General features: G+C 45.7%; 1 protein-coding gene across 1 annotated transcript in view; it reads left to right on the plus strand.

The window, feature by feature from the left end:
* Positions 1–22,371, plus strand: part of MAN2B2 (mannosidase alpha class 2B member 2) — a 369,901-nt gene that overhangs the window by 276,945 nt on the left and 70,585 nt on the right. Inside the window, exons 13-14 of the mRNA XM_069203167.1 lie at positions 6,206–6,247; positions 21,903–22,155. Coding sequence (XP_069059268.1) covers positions 6,206–6,247; positions 21,903–22,155 — 295 coding nt within the window. The remainder of the gene's footprint in view (positions 1–6,205; positions 6,248–21,902; positions 22,156–22,371) is intronic.

The raw sequence follows: 22,371 nt of genomic DNA on the forward strand, positions 1-22,371 counted from the left end.
CTTTCACAAGAGTAAGTGGACCTCTTACAGGGTGCCCAAAGAGGAGTTCAAAGGGGCTGAAGCCCACTCCTTTTTGGGGTACCTCCCTGTAAGCAAAAAGGAGGCAAGGTAACAGGACATCCCATCTCCTCCTGAGTGTTTCAGGGAGTCCCATTATCATTCCTTTGAGAGTTTTATTAAACCTCTCAACCAGACCATTTGTTTGTGGATGGTAAGGGGTGGTGAACTTATAGGTAACACCACACTCCTTCCACATTGCTTTTAGGTATGCAGACATGAAGTTGCTACCTCTGTCTGACACCACCTTGTTAGGAAAACCCACCCTGGAAAAGATTCCCAGGAGGGCCTTTGCCACTGCAGGAGCTGTAGTGGTCCTTAAAGGTATGGCTTCAGGATATCTTGTGGCATGGTCCACTATCACCAAGATAAATCTATTGCCTGAAGCAGTAGGAGGGTCAAGGGGGCCAACTATGTCAACCACTACCCTTTCAAAGGGCACCCCAACCACTGGAAGTGGAATTAGAGGGGCCTTTGGAGTGCCACCAGGCTTGCCACTGGCTTGGCAGGTCACACAGGACTTACAAAAGTCTTTTGTGTCCTCTGACATACGTGGCCAGTGAAACAAGGGGACAAGTCTTTCCCAAGTTTTCGTCTGGCCCAAATGCCCAGCCAAAGGAGTGTCATGTGCTAGAGTGAGAAGAAACTCTCTGTACTGCAGGGGAATGACCAATCTCCTGGCTGCTCCAGGTTTTGGGACCCTTGACTCTGTGTACAAGAGGTTGTCTTCCCAGTATACTCTGACTGTCACTGACATCCCCATTTTGCTGCTTGACAGCTTGCTGTCTGAGACCCTCTAATATGGGACAGGATTGCTGTGCCACACTCAGCTCTTCCCTGGCAGGCCCCCCTACACCCAAAAGCTCAGCAGGGTCTGCTGCCAGCTCCTCTGGTGTAGGTTCTGCACAGGGAGGAAATTCCTCTTCCTTAGAAGGGGAATCATCTGTAGAGGGAGGGATAGTGGGTAGGGATTTACCCTTTGTACCCCTTGTTTTAGGGAGCACTTGGTCCATTGTTCCAGGATCCAAGTAACCCTGTCCTTTTTGCTTTTTGGCCTGAGCCCTGGTTAAAGCAAAAATATGCCCACGAATGCCCAGCATTGCTGCATGGGCCTCCAACTCCACTTCTGCCCAAGCTGATGTCTCTAAATCATTCCCTAGTAGACAGTCTACAGGTAAATCTGTGGCTACCACAACTTTGTTTGGACCAGTAACCCACCCCCTCCCAAGTTGAGATTCACAATAGCTATGCATGGGGTGGCTAAGAGTGTTGTTATGAGCGTCTGTCACTTGGTATTGCTGACCAAGTAGGTGTTGTTCAGGGTGGACCAGTTTTTCTATCACCATAGTTACACTGGCTCCTGTGTCCCTGTAGGCCTCAACACCATTGATTAGGGGCAGTTGCTTGTAATTACCCATGTTAAGGGGGCAAGCAACCATGGTGGCAAAATCAATGCCACCATCAGAGACTAAAACAGCCTCTGTGGTCTCTCTAATAAGACCAACCCCAACTACATTGCCAATAGTGAGCCCAGCTACACCCTTGGGTTGGTTATTAGTAGTAGACTTCCCACCACCACTGCTATTACTAGGGGCACTAGAAGCTGCAGCAGGGGTTGTGGTAGTGGGAGGTTTGGTGTTTTTCTTTGGACAGCTAGCATCAGTTGTCCAATTGCCTTTGACTTTACACAAATAACACCAAGGCTTTTTAGGTTGAATATTAGAAGAGGATTTGGACCCACCACCCCCAGAGGATTTTTGTGGGCCTGATGAAGGCTCAGAATGTTTACTTTTGTCCCCACCCTTCTCAGAAGACTTACCATCCTTCTTCTTGCCATCCTTGTCACCCCCTGTATGAACTTTTATGTTCACCCTTGTTCAGACCCATTTGTCTGCCTTCTTTCCCAATTCTTGGGGAGAGGTCAGCTCAGAGTCCACTAGGTATTGGTGCAACAAGTCAGACACACAATTGTTAAGAATATGCTCTCTCAGAATAAGATTATACAGGTTATCATAGTCAGATACTTTACTGCCATGCAACCAACCTTCCAAGGCCTTCACTGAACAGTACACAAAATCTGCCCAGTCTTGAGAGGACTCTTTTCTGGTGTCTCTGAACTTAATCCTGTTTTGTTCAGTGGTTAAGCCAAATCTATCCAAGAGTGCATCCTTCAAAACTTTGTAATTATTGGCTTCAATTTCCCTAACAGTAAGGAGCATATCCCTACCCTTTCCAGTGAAAGATAGCCACACAATAGCAGCCCACTGCCTTTGAGGGACCAACTGTACCATACAGGCCCTCTCAAGAGCTGCAAACCACTTGTTGATGTCATCCCTCTCCTTATAAGGGGGAACTATCTTATGCAGGTTTCTAGAATCTTGCTCTCTAACAGGATTACTATCTGAAACACTGCTGCTGCCACCATGGGGAACTAACCCCATCCTCTGTCTTTCCTTCTCTATGTCTAGGGATTCCCTATCTAAGGCCAGCTGCTGCTGTTTAAGCTTCAGTCTGGTCTCTTCAACCCTCAACTTTTTGAGTTCCCTTTCTAACAAGTTATCCTCAGGGTGGGTGGGTTGGGAATGCTTTGACACAGAGGAAATGTGGGAAGTTTCAGAGGGGGGCCTGTCCCTAACTGTCTGGACCCTATTAACCTGGCCTCTAGGGATAAAGGATGCCCTACTGTGATGGGAACCTCTATCACTACCAGCATCACTAGGTGTCCTGCTAGGGGGCAGGCCCTGATAAGAACCCTCCCCAACTTTCTCAAGGAACTCTCCTGAGTCAGACTGGGAAGCTTCCCCATTTTCTAACCTCTCATTTGATGGTCCAGCCTGGTTCTGGTCATCTACAACAAGCATGTTAAAGAGAAACTCTTTTGTAGGGTTCTTTCCTATACTCAAACCTCTATCCAGGCAGAGACCCCTTAAATTTTTGTAGTTTAAACTTTCATATGTTGCATTAACAGTTTTGGGAGTGGGCTCTACAACAGACATGATAGTAAAGGTTTAAGGATAGTGAGAAAGAAAAAGTTTAAGAACTTTAGAAAGTACAGAAAAAACTTTTTTAAACTTTGGGAAAACTTTTAGAAGTTTTAAGAAACTTTTCAGAACTTTGTAAAAAGTTTTAGAATAGAAAAGTAAACTTTTTTGGTTAAGTGTGCATACAATGAAATATTTGGTATATGATTCTCTTATGAAAATTACCAAATGACAAAGTGGTCAAGCAGTTGCAAGTACTTATCCCACCGCTGCACCACCAATGTGAGAAGCTGGCCTGGCTAACAGTGGGTAACTTGTGGTAACTACACCTTGTGCCAGGTCCAGTGATCCCCTTTTTAGTAGAATAGAGGTGTTTCTAGCAGCGTAGGCTGATAGAAGGTAGCTATGGCAAAGCTTAGGCTGAACTAGGAGACATGCAAAGCTCCTACTGTACCACTTATATCAGATAGCACAATATCATAAGGAAACACAATACACAGTTACCAAAAATAAAGGTACTTTATTTTTATGACAATATGCCACAAGTATCTCAGTGAGCACCCTCAGTTAGAAGGTAAGTAATATACACAAGATATATGTACACAAACCCAAAACAGGTAAGTAATAGTAAGAAAAGTAATGCAAACAGTGTAGGATTACAATAGGATGCAATAGATGAACATAGGTCTAGGGGCAACACAAATCATATACTCCAAAAGTGGAATGCGAATCACGAATGGACCCCAGACCTATGGGAGCTTGTAGAGGGTCGCTGGGACTGTAAGAAAACAGTGAGGGTTACCAAAATACCCCACCCCAAGACCCTAGAAAGTAGGAGTAAAGTACCTCTAATATCCAAATAGGACACAATAGTTGTGATAGGGGGATTCTGCAAGAACAACAAACACCAGCAGTGCACTGAAACCGGATTCCTGGACCTGAGGACCTGCAAAGCAAGGGGACCAAGTCCAATAGTCGCGATAGTGTCCAGGGGGGGCAGGAGCCCAGAAAACCCCGGATGAAGGTGAAAGGAAGCTGCCTCCGGATGGAAGAAGCTTGGAATTCTGCAACAACGAAGAGGACTAGGAACTTCTCCTTTGGATGGAAGATGTCCCACGTCGTGATGAAGAGGTGCAGAGGTGTTCCCACGCAGAACTACAGCCAACAAGCCTTACTAGCTGCAAGAGTCGCGTTAGAGGTTTTTGGGTGCTGCAGGGCCCAGGAGGGACCAGGATGTCGCCACTTGGAGGAGGAGACAGAGGGGGCGCTCAGCAACTCAGAGTCACCACAGGAGCAGGTAGCACCTGCAGAAGTACCAGAGCAGGCACTTAGAAGACTTGTGAACCGGAGAGAACTCAGAGTCACAAAAGAGGGTCCCACGACGTCGGATGCCAACTCAGCGAGCTGGCCACTGCAGGACGGAGTGCTGGGGACCCAGGCTAGGCTGTGCACCCAGGAAGTCTTGGAAAAGTGCACAGGAGCCGGAGCAGCTGCAGATCACGCAGAACACAGAAATGTAGTCTGGCGTGGGGAGGCAAGGACTTACCTCCACCAAACTTGGACTGAAGAATCACTGGACTGTGGGAGTCTCTTGAATGCCACTCCTGTGTGCCAGGGACCACGCTCGTCACGATGAGAGGGGACCCAGAGGACTGGTGATGCAGAAGTTTGGTGCCTGCTTGTGCAGGGGGAAGACTCCGTCAACCCACAGGAGATTTCTTCGGGATTTCTAGTGCAGGGTGAAGGCAGACAGCCCTCAGAGCATGCACCACCAGGAAGCAGTCGAGAAAGCCGGCAGGATGAGGCGCTACAAGGTTGCTGGTAGTCGTCGAGCTACTTTGTTGCTGTTTTGCCGGCGTCTTGGAGCAGTCAGCGGTCGATCCTTGGTAGAAGTCGAAGAGGGAAGTGCAGAGGAACTCTGGTGAGCTCTTGCATTCGTTATCTGAAGAATACTCCAGAGGAGAGACCCTAAATAGCCAGAAAAAGAGGTTTGGCTACCAAGACAGGAGGTTTGGCTACCAAGAAAGGTAAGAGCCTATCAGAGGGGGTCTCTGACGTCACCCGCTGGCACTGGCCACTCAGAGCAGTCCAGTGTGCCTGCAACACCTCTGAATCCAAGATGGCAGAGGTCTGGGGCACACTGGAGGAGCTCTGGGCACCTCCCCTGGGAGGTGCAGGTCAGGGGAGTGGTCACTCTCCTTTCCTTTGTCCAGTTTCACGCCAGAGCAGGGCTGGGGGATCCCTGAACCGGTGTAGACTGGCTTATGCAGAGATGGGCACCATCTGTACCCATCAAAGCATTTCCAGAGGCTGGGGGAGGCTAATCCTCCCCAGCCCTTCTCACCTATTTCCAAAGGGAGAGGGTGTAACACCCTCTCTCAGAGGAAATCCTTTGTTCTGCCTTACTGAGCCAGGGCTGCCTGGACCCCAGGAGGGCAGAAACCTGTTTGAGGGGTTGGCAGCAGCTGCAGTGGAAACCCCGGAAAGGCAGTTTGGCAGTACCCGGGTTCTGTGCTAGAGACCCAGGGGATCATGGAATTGTCCCCCCAATACCATAATGGTATTGGGGTGACAATTCCATGATCTTAGACATGTTACATGGCCATGTTCGGAGTTACCATTGTGACGCTACACATAGGTAGTGACGTATGTGTAGTGCACACGTGTAATGGTGTCCCCGCACTCACAAAGTCCGGGGAATTTGCCCTGAACAATGTGGGGGCACCTTGGCTAGTGCCAGGGTGCCCACACACTAAGTAACTTGGCACCCAACCTTCACCCAGTGAAGGTTAGACATATAGGTGACTTATAAGTTACTCATGTGCAGTGAACAATGGCTGTGAAATAACGTGGACGTTATTTCACTCCGGCAGCAGTGGCAGGCCTGTGTAAGAATTGCCTGAGCTCCCTATGGGTGGCAAAAGAAATGCTGCAGCCCATGGGGATCTCCTGGAACCCCAATACCCTGGTGTAACCGCATTGGCGCGTAGTAATCACACATGAACTGGTTGTTCTATGTACAAGGTGTGTATTTTAGATATTGTGGGTTAGAGTCAGGGTAGTTTTAGGTCTTTCTTCTTTTGTGTTTCTTTCTTCTGGCTTGTTATGGATGGTTTTGGTATCGGATTATGTTCTTCACACTTCTCCTTTGTCTCCTCGTCTCACAGGTTCCCCGGGAAGCGTATGTGGAGAGAAAGAGAGGAACAGAGGTAAGTGATTTATTTACGATACTCTGGGGTTTTGTTATTCTCTTTTCTGTCTCCTTTCTTGTCTTTCCTTCTTTCGGTTCCTCTCCACTTTGGTATCTTTTCTTCTTTACATTCGTTTTCTATAACTCTGTTCTATCTCCTTCGACTGGGATTCTTCCTAGATCTATCCTTTTCCCTTTTCTTCCTTTATAATGAGTTATACCAATCTAGTAGTCTCCTATTAGCCTACTTGGCTGGTGATTCTCTGTGCGCGGTGCCTTGGTGCTGCCTCTATGCTTTGTGCTCGATGTTTCAGTGATTTCATGCGATAGTGCTCTCCCGCCTCTTTTCCCCTTCGTTCTTTAGCCTTTGGTTGCCCTTTCTCTTTCTCCCCCCCTTCTCTCCGCCCTCCCGCTCCCTCAGGGCAGGGCCCTCACGCACCTGGAATTGCCACGCTTCTCCGGAAGCGTGGCGGGGTGCAGCGTCCCGTCTTCCCAGATTCCTGCTGATAGGGGTCCCGTCTGTGGTGTCCGGTCCCGTCGCTGGGATGAACACCGCTCTTCCGTCTCCAGGCGTCTCTCGCGTCTCAAACCTTCTTTGTCCTCCTCCTCGTCGTCCTCGCCGTCTTCTCCTCCAACTCCGGTTCCGACTCTGTCTCTGCCTTTCTTTCCCTCTCCTCCGACCCCTTCTCGTTCTGCTACTGGGTCTTTTGACCTCCCGGCTTCCCGCGCCGAAGGTCCCACCAGCCAATCACGGGAAGGGAAGCCGGGGAGGTCCGGAACAGCACAGGCAGCGCCAGCACCAGTCAGTTCGATGTGCGGGCGATCCACAGCTAGCCCGTCACACCTGGGTACCTAAGTACCATATACAAGGGAATTATATGGGTGTACCAGTGTGCCAATGAGAATTGGTAAATTTAGTCACTAGCCTGCAGTGAGAAATTTAGAAAGCAGAGAGAGCATAAACACTGAGGTTCTGGTTAGCAGAGCCTCAGTGATACAGTTAGGCACCACACAGGGAACACATACAGGGCACATACTATGAGCACTGGGGTCCTGCCTAGCAGGATCCCAGTGACACAAGGACTAAAACAACATACATACAGTGGAAAAAATGGGGGTAACATGCCAGGCAAGATGGTACTTTCCTACAGGCACCACACAGGGAACACATACAGGGCACATACTATGAGCACTGGGGTCCTGCCTAGCAGGATCCCAGTGACACAGGGGCTAAAACATACATACATACATACATACAGTGAAAATGGGGGTAACATGCCAGGCAAGATGGTACTTTCCTACAGTTATGCCCTCATTTCTTTCTGACTCACCACAGTTTTCTTCTACACCAGAACAGCTTTCAGAAGAGCATCTGTCCATCTTGCTGCAAGAAGTGTAGGCTGTGCTGGTCAAAGGGGCTAGCAAGAGGACTCCAGCTTCTGAAGTACGGGTGGGTAGTTACTCTCACTATTTCCTCATGCTGAAAGACAGGGGGCTTCATCCTATTTTAGATCTTCATCCCCTGAATGCCTTCCTATGGAAGAGAAAATTCAAAATTCTCACACTGGTCGAAGTTCTGTCTGCCCTGGATGCGGGCAATTGGATTGTTAGTTTAGACCTGCAGGACACGTAGATTCATGTGCTCATCATGCAGTTCCACAAACGTTACTTGTTGTTTAAGGTCAGCCATCTGCATTTTCCATTTGCCGTGCTCCCCCTGGGGCTAATTAATGCCCTTCGGGTATTCACAAAGTGATATCGGTGATCGCCACCCATCTTCTGATGTTGGGGAAACCAGTTTTACCCTGCCTCGATGTTTGACTGTTGAAGGTGGGCTTGCCACAGAGTTAGTCATACACCATCTCAAGATGACATGGGACCTTCTGACATTGTTGGAGTTCTTAACCAGTGATCTGAAGTCATACCTGACTCCTTCACAGAGGTTTCCCTGTTATAGGACACAGTGTAGTTCAGGGCCTTTCCCCCACCACAAGTCCAGGACATTCAAACTATAATCCGAGTGTTTCAGCCTTGGTCCTGGATCTCAGTGAAAGAAATAATTAGGCTTTTTGGCCTGTTGACCGTGTGCATCTTGCTTGTCTACTCTGCCAGGTGGTATCTGCAGGCTCTGCAGTGGGATCTGAAGTCTCAGTGGGCTCAGCACCAAGGAATCCTATCAGATGACATCAGGGTTCCAGGTGGGGACTGCACAAGATCTGAGGCAGGGCTGCTGTAGTAGTAGACCCCCACTCCTTTCCCCAGCCAGAGCTGACAGTGGTAATGGTCGTGACACTGCTGTGTTGGGGAGGTCATCTGGGAAAGGTGGAGATCAGAGGACTCTGATTTCCTATGGAGACCCCACTCACTTCACATCAGTCTATTGGAGCTGTGGGCCATTTACTGTCCATCAAAGGGAGGCTGGTACAGGTTCTCACAGATTCTGGAGAGGTTCTGCAATGTAGCACTGCAGAAAGCATGGCGGAGTGGGGTCTGGGTCTAGTACCAGGAGGCTTTGCGTCTCTGGAGGAGATTGGAGAGCTAGGGCATCTTCCTTTTCCAGAATCTCCTAGCAGGCTCCCTGAATGTCAGAGAAGATGAACTAAGACAACAACATCTTGCAGATCATGAGTGATGTCTACATCCAAAAGGTGGCACAAGGCTTCTTCCAACAGTGGGGAGCACCTTGAATAAATCTTTTTGTTGGTGGTGAGAATGCACAGTCTCAGTAATTATATGCATTGGAACTTCCACAAGAACACTCATTAGGAATTGCATTCCAGCTGTATTGCAACACAGGACTCTTGTATGCCTTCCTGTCTCGGCCTCTCTTGCCCCGAATTCTGAAGAAGATCAAGAACAAACAGGATCTAGTCAACTTAATGACTCCAGTTTGAGGCGGTACAGTGTGGTACCCAGAGCTCATCTGTCCTACTATAAGACTGTCACTTCTCCAGAACCTCCTGAAACAGGGCAGAGTCGTCCACTCGAATGTACACAATATAAACCACCATATGTAGAGATGAGCAGCAGCAACTGAATGGGTTTGATTTGCCACCTGCAATGATGGATGTCATCCTTACCAACAGGCTCCCTTCAACACAATCCGTTTATCCATGATCGTGGGAGTATTTGTAAACTTATGTGGTGCTTGCAACACTGACCCTTATTGGAAATGGCCCTTTCTGCAGGGTTATCCCCCAACTTTTTGCCTTCTTCCTCTGATTTTTATTACCTTCTTTTGGTTGGCTCTAGGACTCTGGGCACCTTACCACTGCTAACCACTGCTAAAGTGCATGTGCTTGCCCCTCTAAACATGATATCATTAGTTTACACCTGTTTTGACCCTTGTAAAGATGTATACCATATACCCAGGGCTTGCAAATGAAATGCTACTTGTGGGCCTGCAACACTGATTGTGCCACTCACAGAAGTAGCCTTTCCAACCTCTCTCAGGCCTGCCACTGCAGTGCCTATGTGTGCAGTTTACTGCCACTTCGACTTCAACTTTATACCCTCCTTTTATTACATATAGGTCACACCTAAAGTAGGCCCTAGGTAGCCCTGTGGGTAGGGTGCTGTGTAAGAGACAGGTAGGACATGTGCTTTTATGTTTTGCATGTCCTGGTAGTGACAAACAGCCTACTTTGTTTTTCAATACTGTGATGACTGCTCCTCTCATAGGCTAACATTGGGAATTCCCTTATACACTTTTGAGTGGTAATTCCTGATCAGAAAGGAGTAGCTTTACCATGTTTGGTATATTTGGAATCGTAATGAGAAAACCTTCTTACTGGTGTTGTTGGATTTTACATTAATATTTTAGAAATGCCACTTTTAGAAAGTGGGTATTTCTCTGCTTATATCTCAATGTGCTTCGCAGCCTGACTCCAATCTACATGTAGGGCTGGGTGACGGCTACATTTGGTGTATACTTTTCAGACATCCACAACACAGGAAGGGCTGGGTGTGACAGGAGAGGCGTCTGCATCCATCTGCATACTGATAGTCTTCTTGGGCTGGGAGGGGGAGAGGGCATTCACGTTTGTATAGGTTGTGTCCAACCCTCATACAAATGGCTGATTTACCCCCTGTTAATGTCTGGAGCCATGGCTGGGTTGAAAGGGGTTTGTTTAGCACTTGGAAGGGTTCCTCTGAAGTCACCCCCAGATCAAAGACATTTTGAGTATACATAGAGGGGCTCTGACCCCATGATTTTACACCCTGCCTGGGACTTGTAACCAGATGCTGCTGGCTCTATATGCTGCACATTGCTAGATGACTTTGTGCTGCCAGGAGGAAACACCATTTGGATTATTTGCTTGTCGTATAATCTCCTGCCTGTTGGGCTGCTGGAATGACTGCCACCCTGCATTTGGACTCTTGTGCCGGCCTGCCTGTCTGTGTCCAGCTCTGTGCCCCAGTGTTTTGCAGGGTCTGGTGACTGCCCTCTTCCCTATTCTTGTGGATCTGGTATGATTCCACTGGCAGCCCAGAACTGGCTGTGGGACTGTAAGTCCGGTTACCCAAACCTTGAGGTCAGCGCGTGTTGAGCATTTTTCAAAGAAGCACGTGTGGAGGCCCTTTTTATCATCGCTCTGGTCAACTCGTGCCTCTTTGTTTTTGGCTCCCTCCAACACCACACTCTCAGAAGCTACAGAGCCACCTCATTGCCAGGGGAAGCCCCTGCATCGGGCATATTGAGAGAGATTCCCCCACAGCGCACAGGATGACCGTTCTTACCCTCACTGTCAGGTCGCGTGCCCCTGGGCTGCGGAACTCAATAGCACGAGTTTCATCCCCCCCTGCTTGGTCTCCAGAGGTACTATGCGCTGGCAGCAAATCAGTATGGTGGCCTGAGTTGCAGCGACTGAGCACGGATGACCGTGAGAGGTCTCCAACATACTTCCTGTGGTGAGGGGACTGAACGGGCTGTTGCATTGGGCACAGTGAGAGTGAGTGAGGAGCCAGGAGGGCTTGTTATCCATCTCCTACCGAATTGCTTTATCTCTGATTGTAGGTGTGTAGTTGTTGCTGTGCCCTATGGGTTGGGAGTTTGATTACCATATAAAGTCTAACATTGGCGCAGAGATTCCTGCACCCTAATGCATATGTTTCAGACAGTTCAGAGTAGTTACTGTATCCTTGTTAATAGGAGGACAGGTGGCCCTGTGTCTGTACCTGCCTTCTGGGAATCAGATGCTTTTCTGCTGCATTTTTTGCCTGCAATATTGCTAATGTATGTTGTTTTGGTTCTCCTACAGTCAGGGATAATGAGTACTACTTCATTATTCACATATTATGCACAATAGTGCTAATGTATGTCGTTTTGGTTCCCATAGTGTCCACGATAATGAGTGCGATCTCAGCAATTGCATAATATGCACAGAATTTATGATTCGTATCATTTTGATCTTGTGACATGTATATGATTTAGAAGCATATTTTATATAATCCTGTTTGGAGTCTGTTTTGTGTTGTATTCATTGTGTTACTGGTGGGAGTGTGTTGCGCAAATGCTTTACACATTGCCTCTGATGATAAGCCTGCCTGCTTTGCGCGAAGCTACCAGAGGGTGAACACAGGTTATCTTTGGTGTGTAACTCTTGCCCTGACTAGAGTGGTGGGTTCTGCCTGGCTTAGGTGCATACCCCAGCCAATCAGAAACCCCATTTGTACCAACCCTACACCAGGGGAAACTGTTGGACGTCCTTTCTGTTTTTTTTGCCTTTAGCCAAGCAAGGCCTCGAAGTGGGTACTATACGAGTTTGTCTGCCCTTTTCAACTTTTCTGCATTTGTTGGACCCACTGTCCTTGTTCAAATCACCTGTTGTGATGGGATTTTGTTTTGTCTTGGACACACACATTTCTTTCCAGGCCATTGCCATTTGTGATGCCACATTGAGATCTTAACTTGGTCTTGACATGTCGTAGGTTTCCACCCTTCAAGGCAGTGCATAGCTGCTTGCTGTGTCTCCTGAACTTGAAGGCTGCCTTCCTCACTGCAAATAAGTCAGCATGTCACATGTGTAGATGTGAGGCAATTTCAGTGCAAATGCTAAACACTCTTTTTCCTGGACAGGTTGATTCTGAGGACTGAGACGGACTTCCTACCAAAAGTTTAGACTCCTATCTGTGTTATGCAACCCCTCATTCTTCCAGTTCTTTGATTCCTGTCACTGCTCGAAAGAAGAGGAAAGACTCCATTGGTTGAACCCCAAAGGGCTTTCATCTTTTACATTGATCATACCTAGGATCAAGTGAAAGATCAGCTTTTTGTGAGTTTCTGTGGAGCAAAGAGAAGGAATGTCTTAGAGCTCATTCCACCAGTGAAAAAGGCTGCTATCACTGTATTCGCACATAGAGTGCCTGTTCTTGATATCTGGTAGGCTGCAATATGGGTGTCCTTGCATACGTTCATGAAGCAATACTGGCTTGACAGCCTGATCCAATTATTGAAGAACAGTGGTTCTCTAGAGGCTCAATTGAAAAACACTTTTACTTACAGAGCATAGCAGTAGTCACAAGACAGTGCCAGTAATGATGCAAGCTTCACAATCATCAAAGATTTTTAATTTCAAATGGTTATAGTAAAAACAAAATTGCTATATATACATTATTGAACAAATGCTACATGTCCCCTGTGCTCAAACAAGACAAATAATAATGAATGTGACAAAAAATGTGTATAAACATAAAAGTACCTACCAAGAAATTTAATGTTTATGAGCTGGGCACCATGTTCAATCCGTTTCCACAGAATCTCTTTCATTCAATGTAAAGGAGCCTGGTGTGTTGTGATGTCAACAGTGTTTCTGCCTCATCTGCAAGTTAACCTCAAAGCAGTTCCCGAGCAGTCTGATCTATTTGTTTTTATTATAATAGCGATCAAGCGCAGGGTGCACTGACATCACTGTAGTAAAAGTGAAAGTAGAACGAGCCAATCAGCTTGTTCTGCTTTCCCTGAGTCAGTGCTCGGGGGGGCTATCTCAACCCCGAGCACTGATTCGAATGGGAGAGGTACTGTTGGAAAGGGTACTCCTGCTTGGAGATCGCTACAGTATGGTGATCCCCAAGCAGAGATCCACCCACCAACCACCAGGGATGGGTGAGTTGCCCCTTGGACAAAGGCTTTTGGTCCCTCAGTGGTCTTTAGTTTAATTTCAGTCTGTCTGCCCCCTGCCGGGGGCAGATAGGGGCAACAGCCCCCGATCTACCCAACCAGGGGGTCAGAAAGCCCAGTAAGCACCAGGGACTGTTTTTATTCCCCTACTGCAGGGGTGGGGGCTGCCCAGAATGGGCTTCTCAATGACACCGGCCCTGAAAAAAACAAATTGGCACAGTCTTTCTGACGGCCTGTTCTAGGTAATAACCCCCACTCCCCCCCCCCCCCCCCCCCCCCTAGAATGGGCTCCTCAATGCCCCCACCTCAAAAAATTGGTACAATCTTTCTGCCCCCCTTGGGGGATGAAGATGAGGACAATAGCCCATATCTACCCCCCATTGGGGAGAGGCAGAAAGCCACTAGTCAGCAGGGATTTTGTTCTTATAGTGTAGCCTGCCCAAAATGGGCACGGCAATGCTCCCATCCCCCCCCACCCCCCAAAAAAAAATGGGCCAGTCTTTTGGCAGTATCCCCCAATCTGCCCACTAGGCACCAGGGACTATTCTTACCTAGTGTAGGGGTGGGGGATTCCTAGAATGGGTACAGAAATGCACCCCCCCCCCCAAAAAAAAAAATTGACAGTCTTTCTCCCCCTGCCCCCTTGGGGGGTGACAAATGGGGCAATAGCCCAAGGTCTCCCCCCCCCCCCCCTTTGCGGGTGGCAGAAAGCCTACAAGGCACAGGAACTATTTTTTTTTTCTAGTGTTACCCCTGATCTCCCACCCCGGCAGGGGGGGACAAAAAGGCAACTAGACACCAGCAAATTATTGTTTTTTTTTTAAAGCGGTGTTGTGGCTGCCCACAATAGGCAAAGCCATGCCCCACCCCAAATAAATGAGGACCAAAGTCTTTCTGTGGGCAGAAGAAGCAGTAGCCCCCCGATCTTACGCTATACCCCCACTCCCACAAGGGACAGTGAGGGCACTAGTTTTTTTTTATTTTTTTTAAGAGATGTCTAGGGGTGGGGCTGCCTAGATCTGTCCCCGACGGGGCAGAAAGACCATTAGACACCAGTGAATATTTTTTATTTATTTTAAAAAGAGGGGTAGGGCTGCCCACCATGGACATGCCCCAACCCAAATAAATGGGGATAAAGTATTTTTACCCCCTTGTGGGCAGATGGGGGTAATTACCTCGATCTGCCTCCCTGGGGGCAGAAAGCCCACTAGATACCAGGGAATCATTTGTTTTAAACAAATTAGGGGTTGGGGCTGCCCACCATAGGCATGGCTATGCCGTCACCTCAAATAAATGAGGACAGTCTTTCTGCCCCCTGGCAGATGAAGTAATTACCCCCGATCCACTACCCGGGTAGGCCTACTAGACGCCAGGGAATAAAAAAAAAAAATAGAGGGGTTGAGGCTGCCCACCCGCATGGGCAAAGTTTTGCCCCCACCCCCAACTGAAGGGGTCAGTAGCCTTTATGCTCCCCCTGCAGAGTAAAGCATCTCATCCCAGTGGCAAGCAAAGGACATTTGACTCTTTTGGGTGTTGATGTCGCATAAGAGCTGGGATAGCTTGACTAACTCCCAATATCGTCCCACTTGCAATGGCGAGCAGCTGCACTTTTTGGGCTTGGGTGGGCTGCCACCTGTTAAAATGTACCAAACACAATGCCCTGCAAGCCTCAAACGTTGATGAAAAAAAACACATTTTCATCACATTTCTGTGAGGAAAACCTCTGGACTAAATTTCCTACCACACAACATTGCCTCACCTGTGCAGATGAAAACTGTGTCCCACTTGTGTGGCTGGTCCTGGTGCCAGCAACAGAAAGGGATCTAACTTTAGTCAGTGGGAGTCTCCACCCAAAAGCATCCAATGTCCTTGGTTTGATCTGTTCCTTTGGGGCACTAGGCCTAGTCACACAAGTGGAGCAGTGTTTTTATTGGCATTGGTGGGGTACTGCCAGTGGTACAAATTTTGGGCATTTCTGCAGTTTCCAGAAGTTTCCATCACAGAAATGTAAGGAAAATGTGTGATTTCAGACAAAGTTTGAGGTTTGCCGGGCATTGTGGGTCAAAAAAAAAAAAACGAATGAGATCCATTGCAAGTCACACCATCCTGGATTACCCTACGTACGTAGCTTTAAAAAATGTACATGTTGGCTAGAATCCCTGTGATATTCTACTTAATGGTATGTCCCATAGCCAGTGTTCTCCTGTGTTTGCTTATAGAACAGAATGTTCTGACGAGGGACCCTCCGAGAGCCAGTTCAGGGAGTGGGCAGTGAGGGCTGACTGGAGCTGTGGCTGGGGTGTTTCCAATAAACCTCTTCTCAAGAATCCTGTCTGCCTCTTTTGTTCTGCGCTGTCATTGCCATTTTACACTGGTGACGGAGGATGGGATGGCGCTACAACACACCCCAGCATGCCCATGTAGATATTTTTGAGGAAGTCTGATGTCTTTGGTTCCAGACTTTACATTTTCTGAGAAGAACCTGGATGAAGTGTTAGACACAGTGTGCTGGTAAGGCTAAATTTTACTTTACATATTTGGGACCGCGTGTTTTGCTGGTGTTTTTATTAGAACTGTAATGAGCTGGTAAAATTCTCTTCAAAAGGGTGCTGAAGTGCGACTGTGATTTTTTTTTTATTCTACAAGCGCACTCATGCCAGAAATGCTCCCATGCGCCCAGCTTCCAACATCTGTACCCTTTCACACACTTGGCTTTTTCTGTGCATTCAAAAAATGATCTCTAAAGAAACGATCACAACAAACTATGGTGGTCAATATAAACCTGGCGGTTGGCGTTAATGTGGCGGTAGTACCGCCAACAGGCTAACGGTAGTTACGACCACATTATGACATTGGCAGGTTGGCTGAAGCCAACCTGCCAATGCACCACTCTGACCGCCATGGCGGTAGCAGCCGCCTGGCTGGAGATAAGAATCTCCAGCCTGGCGGCCGCCGTTGTACCTCCAGCAGGATTATGACCCTGCTTACCACCCTATCATTGATAGGGAATTTCTTCCCTGTCACTGATAGGAAGCCCCTCCCACCTCTCCAAACACCCCTACATCCACGCCCCCCCATTCACACACACACACACACACACTCATCCACACATACATACACACATGCATTCATCAATTCACACACACATCTGCACACACTTCAAATCCTACACGCAGACACGCATTCCGATTTCCATACATTCATGCACTCACACTTCCATACCTTCACGCAAGCAATCAACACGAAACACACACCCGCATTCACACACACTCACACATACATACATGCACGCACCCCTCCCACACACACACACACACACACAACACCCCCTACCTCCCTCCCCTGTCGGAGTCCCGACTTACCTGGATCCAGGGGGTCTTCCAGCAGGAGACGGGCAGATCTCTGCTACCGCCAGCAGCGCCCGCCAGCAGAACACCGACATGCTGTATTATTTGTCATAATACGGTTGGCGGCGGTCTACTGGCGTGGCGCTTCTGGTGGTAGCAGCGCCACCTTACTGCCATCCGCCAGTATGGCCACAGACGCATTTCCACCCTCCTTGTGGCGGGAGTCTGGCTGTGGTCCTATTATGGTGGACGGATGGTAGCCGCGGCGACGGTCTTTTGGCAGCCGTCGCCACGGCAGTAGGTGGTTTTTACCGCCAATGTTATAATGAGGGCCTATGGCTGGTCCTTATGCTTTTATTAAACACCACTAAAATATCTATTTAGGTGTGTTTATCCCAGCATATTCTCTGCACTGCTTGTGGTGGTAGCTCTGGGACTGGACGTGCAAATAAAACGTTCATATGCTCATCGAATTCCAGTCAGTGCTGACTGAAAGGGCACTTTCGCTGGCAGACCTGTGAGAAGATGTCAGATTCGAATGTCTGTGAACGTACATAGATTTGGGCATTTACAACTTTGTTAACCCTAATCTGACCATAAAATCATAATAGTTCATCACATTGCACCGGGGAATGCACACATCACAAGTCAATAAAACTGCTCTGTCTCACCTCAGCTGCAACTTTTTACTACAGTGTTGTACCACGGAGAAACAACAACTTAATTGTCTGATTGTGCCTCAGGGGAGTTTATCTGCCTTTCAAATTTATTTCCTGACGTTCTGACACTTCATAGTGAACATGTAAAAGTTTTGGCAGTCGGATATAAATAACAACAGCGCCACATACTGTCTTAGGGAAATGTTGACTAGATTTATGTGCTTTCTAAATACGTAATCCTCACAATTGATATTTGGAAAGCAGTGGATCACACAATTTAACATCAGTGATCCACACACTATCTTATACACGGCGGATAACAAACAATGATCCACACACTTTTAAATTATCTATGCACAAACACCTTCTCATCACTGTTCATTACTCAATCTGCATCAACCGCCAGGAGTATATTTGGTGAATGCCCTGGCATGACTGTAAACAAAAATAATAGGATTTTAGTGTGCATATCATATTGTGCCTGTTCTTGAGCATATAACACTATATGATGCAAATTTGGTGTGGATACCTTATGTTGAAAAACTACTCCAAATAGCCAAAACAGGGCTCAGCACCCGATTGGGGGGGGGATGGGGGGTTGCCAAGCAGCTAAGGGGTTAAAAGAGCCATCATCAGAAATCAACTAAATATGGGAATAAGCTAGATATAAGAACATTATTAAGTAAGTATTGAAGGAGTATTGAGGCTAGTACCACGGATTTACATAGATGACACTTAAAAACCCAGATTTAAGATTTAAGAAATGGTGCACAGATGCCATACCTCAATGTAGGTTGAAAGGATATTTACAGATTACAAGCCAATCTGTAAAAAAAAAAAAAAAAAAAAAAGGTGTTGGAGATCTTAGAGAAATCTGCAGTGAGTTGCAAATACTAATTCATGATGAAAACCTAAAAATAGTACTCACTGTGCAAAGAGAGAGAGAAGAGAAAGAGACCAGACATATTAATAGTAGAAAATAAATAATTGTTTCTAGTAAATTGGATTATTATCTGCAGGTCAGTAAAGTTCTGGAAAACAGTTTGGTACAATACTTACCCAGGAACTCTCAGATTGAGGTGTTGGTTCAACACCATACTTGAGCATATTACCACCTAATGGTATTCGGATCATTGATAGAGGGGCTTGTACTGCAATCAGAAATCTCAGGCAATTCAAGACACTCACTGGCATCCAAAAATAATTAATCCTTTGAAGACCAAGTGTGTAGCAAGACGATAAACGATGAAGGGGCCCGCAGTGCATTCTGCAATGTCTAGCAAATCAAGACGCCCACAGGCATCCAAGAAGAATTAATCCTGTCAAGACTGAGTGCATAGCAAGAAATTATTCTGATGGGATCATTTAAGAAAACGTGTCTAGCTATCAAGAGCGCAAGCATGCAATCAACAGATGCCACCAAAGCAAGAAAAGACTGAATGCCTCCAGCACAGACCATGGCTGTCAGATGAGAAAGAAGCTGTGACACGTGGCATCCATCGTCTATTTAAATTTGGTCAGCAGGTCCAATCGGGGCAAACTTTGTGAAGAAGATTAATCTAGTACAAAAGAGGCGGTAATTACTGTGTAATGAAAAATATATCTGGAATAATGTACTGTGAGCGCTGAAATTATACTAATAAATATTTAATGTATTCTGTATTTTGAATCTGCATAGAAAATGAATTGACATAGAACTCGAAAATGTGCCCACTTGAATGGCCACCACCTACTATGTAATGTTTTATTAAAAGCGTATTGATGATTATTTAGAAAGTATATGAATGTGAAACTTGCAGTAATATGTTATACTTACGGTTAAATGCTATGTATTGGCTTAAATTAACTATAGGCTTCAAGTTAGCGAAGTCTAGGCCTTATTATTGTACAGCCTCATATTGAAAATTGCCATGTCAGAATAAAGTATGACCTCATGTTTAGTGAATAATAAAGATGTATTGTTCTAACTGAAGGTTGACCGAATCGTAGCAGTAACAAAATGTTTTCTTGTGAGGAAATGTGTAGAAACCTGAATGTTGTAAACTGTTACAAATGTTAACTCGAAGTATGAAAAAGCGATGTTCCCAGGTACTAACAATGGATGTACTAACGGAAGGACAGACAGTTACAGAAATTGTTTCTCGACGAGTCGAACAATGTGCGCATAAAAATAGGAGACAATCATTAACGTGTGAAAGACTGTTTAGTTATATCTTAGATTTGAAATATTATGTTGACTGGACAAATGGCAAAACGTACGATTTTCTGACCAGTGGCAACGTGGAATGTTTTAACTTAACCGGACTGCAAACCAAGGATGACACCATTCAGCATTTGCAATTCAATCCAGAGCAGCATTCTGCTTCCATTCTCCACTCGTTTGTGTGCTATTGATCATTCATGCTGAAGGAACTTTTGAGTTCCTAGAGACTTTTCATTGCTTAAATTGTAATTTGGACTTTGGTCCTTAGACTTTGCTTATAGTGGTTCGGGTTGCTTAGAGTCTACCTACCGAACTATTCCCTTTCCTAGCCCAATTGCTGACGCTGACTGGACTGATGTCAGCCTGACGGAGATTATCACAGCTTGCTGATCCATAAGGAAAGGGATACTAATTGCCAATGTTTTTATTATTGGTTTGTCTTTTGTTTCTAGGTACCAACCGCTGCCTTTTGATAGAGCCATAGTTAGATGTTTTCCAAATTTATGTTGACTAAATGTTTTTGCATAAAGCCTAAACATGCTAATGCTAATCTGAGGATAGGGAGTATTCCTCCGTTCAACTAATTTGCTGTTTAATGTTACTCGATTGCTCAATTCATATGTATTTTATTTCCATTGTGCAATTACTCTTATTGGTCTGTACTTCGACTTCAGAGGGGTTACTTATAAATGCTTTAATTAAGTTGAGATTCTTTAGAAGATTCTGTCAACCAGTGTTGTTTTTATACATATATCATATGGTTTTGAGATTATTTTCTGTGATACTAGCATTGTTAATCTAGGGAAATAAACATTTTAACTTTTACTAAAGGTGTGGTTATTCTTGACCAAACGGGTCATGGTGTGTGAAAATTACTGACTCCAAAAGAATTTTATTGTCAGATTTGATGATATTTATGCCCTGCATGGACTTAGGGTGTGAACATCTTAAACGAGTCAAAAGGTCCATTGAACCTCTAACGCATCCCCTTATCAACTAACAAGCCAAAAGAGGTCAGACGCGCTCACAAAACCGAATCTGCTGTTGCTTTATGTTTATTTGGAGATTAAAGAATCAGTTACTGAAAATGCTAGTTTCAGAAGCCAGGATTTTAGGGTCAAAGTCAAATTGTTTACAGGTACCACTGATCAATATAGCCATATATAAATTACAAACATTGTTCTCACAATTCTTCGAAAGTATTAAAAACAGTACATTTTAGGGGCTACAAAATTATGTCTGGAAGAGATACATTGATGATATATTTTTCATCCAGGAATGTTCCTCACATACACTAGCATCCTTTGTGAGTTATCTCAATACTATTCTTAATAATTTAAAATCCACTTACAAATACTGTCACCAGACAGTTTCCTTACCTAAATGTTAAATGTGAGGATGGTAAACTAATAGTATTAAGCACACTGTAGGGGACAATTGTTCATGCTCTGTACCAGTGCCCGTGGAATGGGTACAGACAAGAATCTGACATTCAGTGGTGGGCTTATTTGTGGCTCCACTCCGTAACGTCTCGAGTGGTATGGAGTCAACACAGAGCCACAAACGCCACCTAGCAGCACATAGGGGTACTGTTATGACAAAAAAAGCTCTAGATCCAGTCTAGCACTGGGGGATACCGTAAGGGGGAATCCATCAGAAAAAGCATTATGGCAGGTAAGTAACATGTTCTTTTGGTAAAACATGCTAAGCCTATGCATTTAGCATTTCTGCAGTTTGGAGATTCTGCACACAAAGGACTAAGGAAAATATGCACAGTATAGGACAGTTTTATAAATTGTGTTTTTCACTCTCATGTGCCTAAATATTTTCTGCATTGTGCAGGAAGTCATAAATTGTTGCATTAGTTAGGTGTAGGCGAGCACATCTGAAAGCAGGTGTTTTTTTGGGTGTTAGAGCCATTTTTCTCTAAGACCTCTTTGGTTGGCTTATCGCAAAATAGGTGAGATCTTTTGGGACTGTCTGCTAAGAGAGAGATTTTTGAGATGATAATTAGGATCACTAATTGATTACTGATTAATATGTTGCCTATTCCAAGTGATAGTGTATGTTTGAATTGTGGAAATGCTCCTAGAGAAATCGTGGAATATATGCATAGAATCGTTGAGCCGATGCATCTGTTGACCAATGATCAAACATATGCTCCTCACACGTTGTATCAGCAGAAAGACTTAAATGTTAAAAGACCTATCATCATGTACATTGATTGTTGATTCCTTCAGGGATGTAAAAGGCCATATGTGCATCCTTCTTAATCACCTAACTATACTCCTAAAAGATAAAATGAATGAACTTCTAATTAAATGTTCTTTTTCCTTTTTTTCTAGTAAGCCAGATGAGCTGGACTATCTTTATGCCGTATATTCTAGAATCTACAATGTGCCAGATGGCTATGACATGACATTTCTCTGTACGCGCATAGAGCAAGAATATAAAGTAGGGCCCTTGGAGCTCAATCGGGAAGCTATCATGCGAACAAGCACAGATTTAAACACCAACAGGGTGATATACACTGATAATAATGGATATCAAATGCAAAAAAGAGAATACAAGCTGTACATAAATAACACAGTGGCTAGGGTAAGTAGATATGATATAAAAAGGTCATATTGTTTCACATTTGCAGCACTGATATTGGAGGACAATAATCCAAAATATCACTTGCCACATCCCTTTTCTTTCTTATACTCAAAACATGTAGGGCCAGATGTAGCAAGCATTTTGCATGGTGCAAACTGCGAAAAGCGCTTCAGTTTTCTGCATTGATTGTACCAGAGACAATCAGCTAGATGAACA

The sequence above is a fragment of the Pleurodeles waltl genome, chromosome 1_2, assembly GCF_031143425.1.
Source record: "Pleurodeles waltl isolate 20211129_DDA chromosome 1_2, aPleWal1.hap1.20221129, whole genome shotgun sequence".
Lineage (NCBI taxonomy): Eukaryota > Metazoa > Chordata > Amphibia > Caudata > Salamandridae > Pleurodeles > Pleurodeles waltl.